The sequence below is a fragment of the Centroberyx gerrardi genome, unplaced genomic scaffold (genome assembly GCF_048128805.1).
Source record: "Centroberyx gerrardi isolate f3 unplaced genomic scaffold, fCenGer3.hap1.cur.20231027 Scaffold_131, whole genome shotgun sequence".
NCBI classification, from domain to species: Eukaryota; Metazoa; Chordata; class Actinopteri; order Beryciformes; family Berycidae; genus Centroberyx; species Centroberyx gerrardi.
The window spans coordinates 22,135-31,976 of record NW_027605270.1 but is presented as its reverse complement, the minus strand read 5'-3'; the positions used below and the strand labels follow the sequence as shown (position 1 = coordinate 31,976).

At 38.7% G+C, this 9,842-nt stretch overlaps 1 protein-coding gene across 1 annotated transcript; it reads left to right on the top strand.

The window, feature by feature from the left end:
* Positions 1-1,058: 1,058 nt before the first annotated feature.
* On the top strand, positions 1,059-8,356 carry LOC139920914 (uncharacterized). Its single transcript, XM_078282409.1, has 4 exons — positions 1,059-1,143; positions 3,188-3,259; positions 5,494-5,642; positions 7,096-8,356. Exons 1-4 carry the CDS (start codon positions 1,121-1,123, stop codon positions 7,245-7,247), a joined length of 396 nt encoding a protein of 131 aa, XP_078138535.1. The 5' UTR covers positions 1,059-1,120; the 3' UTR covers positions 7,248-8,356.
* Positions 8,357-9,842: the final 1,486 nt, after the last annotated feature.

Sequence of the window (9,842 nt, the reverse complement as noted above, 5' to 3'; positions counted from 1 at the left end):
CTTTTTAGCTTGAGGCGTCTTGTCAGGCCCGCTGGTAGTGGGCTGTCCTTGTGTGTCAGTGGTAGATGGGGTGGACGTCTCTGTGAGGGGGGCTGTTGGTGTTGACAGTGGGGGGGTGTCTCGGCTCTGAGACTCTGCGGCTGTTCCTTCATGTTGAGTAGAGTCTGGTCTCTGATATGTAGGCCTAGTTCCTCTCTGACTCTCTGAGTTCCTCTCCTCTCTGATCCTCTCCGTTATATCCCGTTAATGACGCAGTTATTTTGAAAATCACCATACGGACACATATTAGAAGAAGTGAAGTTAGCTACTGAGACCATAACCTCTTGTCGAAAAAAATTATTGACTTTATATTTTGAGTGAGAAGTTGAGCCGTGTTCCCATAGACATGAATGGAGTTGGGCGGGATTTAGAGTCTTTTTGGAGCCGACCCCAGTGGACGTTGGAGGAACTGCAGCTTCCAGACGCTTCCTTATCGGCTTCAGAATTCCCCCGTGGTTTTGGCCGCTCGCTCTGCCACATTCGCTTCTCAGAGGCTCCTGTCCTCTTCCTGCTGGTCCTTGTTTTACAGATATTACTTTAAAAAGTTGTTCCCTTGCTGTTTACTTCTTCTTTGTGTCTGATATTTCTCTCTCTCTCTCTCTCTCTCTCTCTCCCTCTCCCTCTCTCCCTCTCTCTCTCTCTCTCTCTATCATTTCCTGTCGTTTTCTCCCTTTATGCTGACGATCTGTGATTTATCTCTCTATTCTATTTTTTTGTAATATTTTGGTTGTTTTTTGTTTTGTTGGTTTTTGACATTTTTTTGTCATTATTGTACTTTTTTTTATCATTTCTTTTTTTTTATGTTTTGGTCATTTGTTGTTTGTCATCTTTTGTAATGTTTTGGTCGTTGACATTTTTTGTCATTTCTTTTTTTGCTTTTCTGTCATTTTGTCTTTTTTTTTAATCATTTCTTGTTTTTTTTCTTCTCCCTCTATGCTGACAATTTGTAATTTATCTCTAATTATTGTTTTCTCTCTCTCTCCATCTCTGTCTCTCTCTCTTTCTGTGATGTCAGAGGGTGAAGCGAGTTTCTCAGATCAGGATTCGTCGAGCGTCGCCACGGGAAACGCTGCTCACTCCCATGGGACTGCCAAAGGTCAAAAGGTCAGGAAGGAAGAAAACTTGCTTAAAACCTTTTGAAAAAGGTTAAAAAAACATAAAAATGGGGAGGAAAGGTCCAAGAAAGGGAAAGAAAACGATAAAAAAGAAGAAAAGAAGGGGAAGGAAGGAAGGGAATGGGGAAAGGAGGGAAGGGGAAAAAGGGCTGAAAAATGAGGGATAATAATCAAAAAAGTAAAAAGCATACAGTTGGAAATGATTGAAAAAAGGGAAAGAAGAGGGGAGGGAGGGAAGGAAGGAAGGAGGGAAGGAAGTAAGGATGGAGGAAGCAAAGAGGGATGGAAGGAAGGAAGGAACAATGGGTCTAAAAAAGGAAGAAAAATAATCAAAAACGAGAGGAAAGATCAAGGATGGATCAAGGAAAGCGTAAAGGAAGAAAGGAAAGGAAGAATCGGCCTAAAAAAAGGAGAAATCAAAAACATTTAAGAAAACAGGTGGAAACGAGGGAGGGATTAAGGGAGGAAGGAAAGAGAAAAGACAAAGAGAACAGAATAATAAATAATAAATATAGCCGCAAGCGGCAACGGACGGGGTCCAAGCACGATATGGTCTTTGTCCAAAAATGAGAAACTTAAGACATGATGATTAGTTAACAGAAGCTTAGCAGTGTGAGGAGACACGTTACCCCGGGATTTGAACCCACGACCTTTTGCATTGCAGACATGCATTAACCGTTAGGCTGCTGAGTCCACAGGAGGGCCATCGAGTTATGAGACTGTCCAGGCTATAGGCTATTTAGAGTATTTTAACTATGTGATTTACTTTTCATGAAACTTCAAAATGGTGACAGTTAATCAGGGACTTGAACTCACAACCTTGTGGTCCAAAGACCGGAGAGCTTTACCACTCTGCCCACTTCCACTTCAGTGTGCCACAGTGGGGAAACAGGTGCTAGTCCAACCCATATTGAAAGCCTCAGAAAGAATATTATAACTGTGTTAGTGCCCCACATTAATCAATTTACACATGGCTTTACAGACTTCATCTTGACAGTCCAGACATCATTAGTATTTAGTTTGATGAAGATTGATCAAATTATCTTGAACATATTACATTGTCAATTTATCAAACTATTTGCAGCTGCACATTTCAATCTACCGTACGCTCAGTTTTCAAGATATTATCATTTTTGGGCTGTTTACTAATTAAGGTATGACAATTTTTATTTTTTTCCCTGTAACGTACGGTTTAGGAGGACAACACTGTGGGATCACACTCAGTTTTTGCTATAAACAGGGGGGGTGACTTCAGAATCGGGGGGAGGTGCCAGTGTACGAAAGATTTATCTCACTTCAGCCGACATGTTCTGAAAATTTCAGCTCTCTAGGACATACGGCTGATTTTTAATGAATTTTTGAAGTTGTGACTTTAATACCAATGAAGATTTGGTTATTATGCAATAAGCCACGGCCACTTTCATCAATAATGACCAAATTTCATGGATCGACTTGGACATGATCCTAGAACAAGTGTAAAAATGTTCATAAAAATCTATGTATCTATCTATCTATGCGTGATTAGATGAATGGTTAATGAGTTATGGCCAATTTACTGTTATGGCGTGTTTCATTAAAAGTTTATTGGTCGATAAAAGCCAAACCATTTGACCTATCAATAACCTTTCTACAACTTTGAAAGAGGACGGTCCCAAGATTCTCCACACCAAGTTTCATGTGAACTGGATGAACGGCCTGGGAGGAGTTGCGAAAAAAGTGTTTCTTAAATAATTCAAAATTGCGGACAATACAATATGGTGCACATTGAAAGTGAGATATGGGTTGGACTCGGCACCTTCCAAAGAATCTACGGACACAAGAATTTTCAGTCTACAACACGGTTCAGAAGTTTTTGGCCAAAATGTAAAGTTGCTTGTTATAGCGCCACCATCTGGACAATGTGCATGGGCTGCCTTGCCTGAGTAGTGGTGGGACCCCTACTACTCAGGCAGGCATCCAATAGGAAGAGGAGAGCTGAGGTCAAACGTTAACATTGTTTTTTTCTTTCTCTTTCTCTCTCTCTCTCTCTTCAGGTTGAAGAAGAAAGAGTTCAGTCTGGAGGAAATTTACACAAACAAGAACTACAAATCTCCTACTGCAAACAGGTAGAATACTACAAGAAAACTACAAAAATAAAAAAAAGTACAAATCCCACTTTGAAAACTCCAAATATAACTATGAATCCAGTTTAAAACTACAAATTCCACCTTAAAACTGCAAATCCTGGTTGAAAACTACATGTGCAACTTAAAGCTACAGTAAGTGATTTTCCGACCACCAGAGGGCGACAGAACACATTTTAAATAAACCCACAGCAAAGCTGCTGGACTGCAGGGCCACACTAACTTTTTACATTGGTTGCACTGGTGCACCTAACTTTTTCATTTAGGTGCACCAGCACATAATTTAGGTGCACCCAAAATTTTTCACCGCGCCTTTTATTATTATCATTTTATTATATTATTATTATTTCTGACTCCTCACTGCTTCGGTTTGCCGCTGCCTGGCGCTGCATCGCTGCGGCGAGGGCGCCTGGCGCCCCGTCACGCCGCGGGACGTGTTTCTTGGAGACATTCGGAACGTCGATGCTCCGGCAGCAAAAGCGCTGTTCCCGGCCACGCTTTGGCCGCACTCTTTGCAATAAATGCAATGCATAATGTTGGCCGTTTTATCGTATCTGAGCCACGGAAATTGGACAAGCCATTCTTTGCGAAAGGCATATATTTTGGCCTTTTTTGTATGTGGCAGGCTCCGGCTCGGAGTCAGATGAGGCCGTCTCCGCCGAAGATGTGGGGTCAGGATTAGGCATCTTACCGGGGACGGGGGACACAGGTGGTGGAGCGGTTTCCTCCGGGACGGGTGTAACGGGCACCGCAGCATTTTTCTTAACGAAAAAACAATCAATAGTTCTCTTCATTTTGAATTACCGGTATGTTTTAAGGTTGTGATGTCAGAGTACAGGGCGCGCTTTCACACATACACACATGCCTTATTTTTTTTTCCCCACCCGCATTCAACGAAGAAGAATATCAGGGTCAGAGCCAATCAGAGGCAGAGCAGGGGCGGGTCTTCACAGAGTGCGGAAAGAAATAACGCTACACACCCAGAGACAGACCTGCTAAATGTCAGGCGCACTCCGGAGCCCTGCGGAAGCCCTGCGGAAGCCCTGCGGAAGCCCTGCGGAAGCCCTGCGGAAGCCCTGCGGAAGCCCTGCGGAAGCCCTGCGGAAGCCCTGCGGAAGCCCCAAAAGACAAACCTAGTGAAGGTGCATAAAGGCTAACAGCTAAGATAAACGTTCCTACGGAGAAGTGTCACTGGTTACCGGTCTCACTTTGCCAGGTTCTCCTCCCGCTGAAGGTCACATGTCCCACAATGACAAGTGAGGTGGCAGGTAGCAAGTTTACTAGTTGAAAAAGTTTACTCGCTCACTTCATCGATTCCGCCATTATGAGAATTATTTTCAGGGATGGGAGGTGGAGAGCGCCGCTTTCAAAAAGCGAGGGAGGAGACGAGCTAGTTTTAAAAAAATGAAACGCTCCTGAATGGGTCGGGAGGAGCTTCGATTCGGTCCGAGTTTGACAACAAGCTTAGGAACAGAGGTGAAAACAACAACAACACAGCTGGCCCGCATGTGTGTTTATATCAGTATGTCTCAAAAAAATCTCCACGTTGCACACAGCGTCAGGATGGGTTATAGGGTCCTACATTGCTTATTGCAGGTTTAAAAACGACAATCCAACTTTAAAAACTACAAATTCCACTTCCACGTCCGTCCAGAAAATATAACTTTCTTCTCTCCCTCTGTTGAAAGTGAAGCTCTCTTGCCCATTTTCTCCTCTTTCTTCTTTCTCCTCCTCCTCTTCTTTACCTCCTCACACCTCCTCCTTTTCTGTTTTTCTCCTCTTTTCACCTCTTTTCCTCCATTTTCTTTTTTTTTTTTCTCCTATTCACCTCCTACTTCTTTGTTTTTCCTCCTGTCTCCTGTTTTTCCTCCTTTCTCTCTTTTTTCCTCCTTTCTCATTTTTTCTCCTCTTCACCCCTTCATTCTTCACATTTTTTCACCTCCTCCTACCCGCTTTTTCCTCCATATTCTCTTGTTTTCTCTCACTTTTTCTTTTTCTCTCGTTTTTTCTCCTCTTCACCTTTTTTTCACCTCCTCCTACTTTGTTTTTCCTCCTTTTTCCTCCATTTTCTTTTATTTTCTCTCGTTTTTCCTCTTTCTCCTCCTTTTCACCTCCTCCTTTTCCTCATTTTTTGTTTTATTTCTCAAAATTTTCCTCTGTTTTCTCTCTTTCTCCCCCGCTTCACCTCTTCCTGTGTTCTTCTTCTGTGGTTTCAGGAGTCTGGAGACGATTTTTGAGGAGCGGGGGGAGCTGCTGCTCGGCCAGCAGAGGAGGAGGCGGCTGCTGCTCTTTCAGGACTTCACTCTGCCCAGGAGGAGGAGGCGGAGCCAGACACAGGCCCCGCCCACCAGCAACACACAGCAAGGCATGCTGGGATAAAGGGGTTTTGTTTCTGTTAGGGAGGGATGGAGGAGATACAGGGAGGAAATGGAGGGAAAAGGGAGAAACTGAAGACAAAAATATGTTAAAATTTAGATTGAGAAAAATGATAGGAAGCTAGACAAAATTGTGGAGAAAAATGCGGGGGAAAATAAGACAAAAATAAGTAAAATTTGAGAAAATTACAGAAAATATAAGACAAAATTTAGAGAAAAATAAAGGAGAGAAATTTGACAAAATGTAGGAGAAAAGTAGAAAATTGTAAAAAGTAATTGGAAAAATATGGGGGAAAATGGAGGGAAAATACAGAGGAGGAGCTTGTCCACACCACCACACTGCAAGGCATGCTGGGAAACCATCTTGTTTCTGTAAGGAAGGGGGAAGAAGGAGGGAGGAAATGGAGGGAACATTGGGGAGGAAAAAGAGAAAATGGAGGGAAAATAAATTGAGAAAATTAGAAAACAAGGAGAAAAATAAAAGCAAGATTTAGAAAAATAAGGGGAGGAAATTGAGGGAATTTTCTGCCTTTTTTGCTCTATTTTGCAACAAAATTTCCAAAATGTTTGGAACAAAAAATCCTCAGTATTGGAAAATATGGAGAAATATTAAAATTTGAGGAAATGTGGGGGGAAATTTGGGAAAAAAAATTGAACATTTGGTGAATAATTCGAGAAAATCTGGTGAGAAATTAGAGAAAGTTTGGGGGGAAAATTAGAGGAAAATAAGGGGAAAATTATGGGACAAAGTGGAAGGAATATTGGGGAGAGAGTAAGGAAAAATAAAACCAAAAAAAGGACAAAATGGAGGGAAAATAAAAGGAAAAAATCTGAGACAATTGTGAAAATTACAGAGAATTTGGGGAAAATTTACAGAAAGATTAGGGAGAAAGTAATGAAACAGGAGCAGGAGGCTGCAAGGCACGTTGGGAAATTGAGTTTTTTCTTTCTGTTAGGGAGGGAGGAAGGAGGGAGGAAATGGAAGCAAAAGGTAGAAAATTAGAAAAATCTTTTTGGGGGAAATTAGAGAAAAATAATGGGATAAGTTAGAAAAATAATGCGAAATATGGAGAGAAAAAAGGAAAAATGAGCAAATATCTCAGAGAAAATGGAATAAAACTCAGGGGAACAATAGGTGGAAAAATCCTAAAAAAAAAAAAAAAAAAAAAGGAGTAAATGAAGGAAAGATTAAGGAAAAATGGGGAAAATGGAAAAAGAATGTAAGAAAAATAAGTGGAAGAATAAAATTAAAAGTAGAACAAGAGGGGGTAAAAATAGGCAGAAAAATTATAAAAGGAAAATAGATGGAAAAATGGAAAGGGAAAAGAAAAAAACAAAAGAAAAAAAAGATTTAAAAAAATTAGAGAAAGGAAAGTTGAAGAAACAAAACTAGATAAATAAAAAAATTAATATCATTAATCCTATTTTCTTTGTTTTAAAAAGGGGCGGGACTTCCTGTCTCTGTCGCGCCTCGTAAGCGTGCGGCTGCTCGGAGGCGTTGCCACGACGACGACAATGACCTGGATGTGATGCTGGTGGAGCGACTGAGCGCGCTTGAAGACTTCCTGTCCCGCCAGGGCCTCGACCAGCTGTGACATCACTTCCGGTCTCTCTCCACTTCCTGTTTCACTTCCTGCTTTCCCCCCATTTCCTCCAGTCCAACTGTTTTTTTACGAGAATTTGGGGAAATTTTTTCGAAATTGTGACTTTTTTTTTCTTCTTTAAAGAAAAATAAAGTTTGAAAGGGAAAAAGAAAAATGAGAAGAAAAGAGAAAGAACAAGGTCATCATGTTGCTGCTGATGTCACTTTCTGTTCCACATCCTGTTTCCTCCTTCCTCCAATCAAACTCTTCGGCCCAATCCCAAACAGCCCCTCCCACCACCAAGTCTCACTCCAAATCAATCTGTGGGGACACTTCTAATGGAGGGGGGGGGTAGAAATAAACTGTGGGACGCCCTGCTCGCAGCTTTTTTGCTGTTTCAAATTTTACAACAGGCAAAGATAACGGGTTGCAACTGTCCTGTAAACACGTAACATCCAAGGCTTGGGATTGGGCCGCAGAGTATCTGCCTTATTTTCCATTTCCCCACAAGAATCTGGGAAATTTTCAAAATGACTTTTCAAGATGAATTTAAAGGAGGGACGGTGATGACGTCACTGATGATGACACTTCCTGTATGATGTACCACTTCCTGTTTCCCCCTTCAAATTAAATTGATTTTCCATTTTCCCCAGCAAGAATTCTGGGATTTTTTTTCAAAATCAAGTTGTGACTCTGAGCATTAGTGATGACGTCAGCAATGATGTCACTTCATGTGTCGCTGCTAGCTCAAATCCTGTGGTTTGTATATTGTTTTTTTTCTTCTTCTTTTATTTCCTGTTAAGCTGTGAAAAAACGTTAGCTTAGCCACCTAGCTAGCTCAGCGTTAAAGTTTTATAAATAGCTGCTATGATGCTAGTGCGTGAGCTAGCATCGCTTCGCCGCGGTACTGCCGTTAACGAGGGCTTTTGGTTTTTGGCAGGGGATTTTTAACTTTTTTTTGCAGTGTATTTGATGTTTGTTTATCAAATAGAAAATTGTGTTTTAAGCATATATGCTTAAAACGGTTCCGTTTTTTACAGTGTATTTTTAATAAAAAGGAAGTGGTGTGTATGCTTCCAAAAATTGACATGTAAAATTGTTTTTTACAGTGTATATACTTAAAAAAATGACAGAATTTTTTTTAAGCGTATGCTGTAAAAAAAAAGCTTAAAAAATTTGATTTCTACATTTTTATTAAGCATACATTGTAGAACATGTAACTGTTTTAAACAGTCTTTGCTTACAGTGCACGTTTGAAAAAAATGTTAAATTGTAAGCTTCTTTTTTAATCTATGCTTATGAAAAAAATTGAAGCATTGTTTTTTTACAGTGTACGCTTTTAAAAAAGTGAGAATTTTCTTTTTTAGAGCGCACCCTTAAAAATGATGTGTAAAATTAAGTGTATACACTTAGATTTTTTAACACTTTTTTACAGTGTATGCACTGCAAAAAAACATTTTTAAAATTTTGTTTTTTGTACAGTTTAAGTATGCTTAAAGATGTACATTCTTTAATTTTTACAGTGTGTGCTTATAAAATTTTTTGAATTTGTAACTTTTTTTTTTTTACTGTGTACACTGTCAAAAACTGACTTAATGTGAAGATAATAAAACAAAAAATTGAAATATTTCATAATTTTCGGGGGGGGGGGGGGAGTAATTGACAAATGGTAAATGGGTTGGGGAAGTGCATTTTTTTTGTTTTTTTATAATTAAAGTGCTCTCAAAGAAATGTGACCTTTTGACCTCTGACCTCTGATTTGTAGTTTTTTTTAATAAAAAAAAATTATATATATGTGTGTATATATATAATTTTTTTTTTTGTAACAAAATTCTGAAAAAAATTATGTGACCATGTGACCTTTGACCTCCGAGTGGCCACGCCCCCTTGTTTGAGGCGGTAATTTAGTGTTTCTTAAACATTCTTTTTTTTATTAAAAATTATTTTGTAAGGTTTTGACATTAAACTGATATTAAAAACAATAACCAATTGCGGAACAAGAACTGACATTTTTTTTTGTTTTGATTAAAAATATTTTGTTTCACGTTTTCCACTGTCATAAAAAAACACTTTAAAAATGAATGAAAAAAATATTTGTATTTAATTTATTCAAAATTGTTTTTCTCTTTTGATTAAAAATAAGTTTTATTCACTGTTCACTGTTTAAATAATAAACAGGCAAAATATTTTAAATTTAAAAAGTTTATTCCAGTTTTTTTTCTTTTTAGTAAAAGTATCTAATGAAATTATAGAAACATATGTAATATTAATACCCCCCCACCCCCCACCCCCGCCCAAGTCTGTGTTAAAGCACTCTGTAGCATTTGTAGAATTTTGTTTGTATTTGGTTAAAGTATTTGAATTGTCTATTTGAATTCTCATATTTATATTTCTGCATTGAGAAAAATGTAAATATTATTTTTTTGGAACCAATAAAAGTTTGTGTTTGGAAAATTCATTTTTTTAATTTTGTGAGTGTTTTAATAATAATAACTATTATAAATATTACTAATATTATTATTACTAATATTATCATTATTATCATTCTCAATATTATTAATGTCATTCAGGATTGGTAATTATTTTAATTATTGATATTGGTTTTGC

What these genes read in the sequence shown, in the direction of transcription:
- LOC139920914 (XM_078282409.1), top strand. Translation starts at nt 1,121, where the DNA reads ATGGGACTGCCAAAGGTCAAAAG. An exon ending in AAATCTCCTACTGCAAACAG is followed by an intron (nt 3,260 to 5,493) that starts GTAGAATACTAC and finishes CTGTGGTTTCAG; the next exon opens with GAGTCTGGAGACGATTTTTG. An exon ending in CACCAGCAACACACAGCAAG is followed by an intron (nt 5,643 to 7,095) that starts GCATGCTGGGAT and finishes TGTTTTAAAAAG; the next exon opens with GGGCGGGACTTCCTGTCTCT.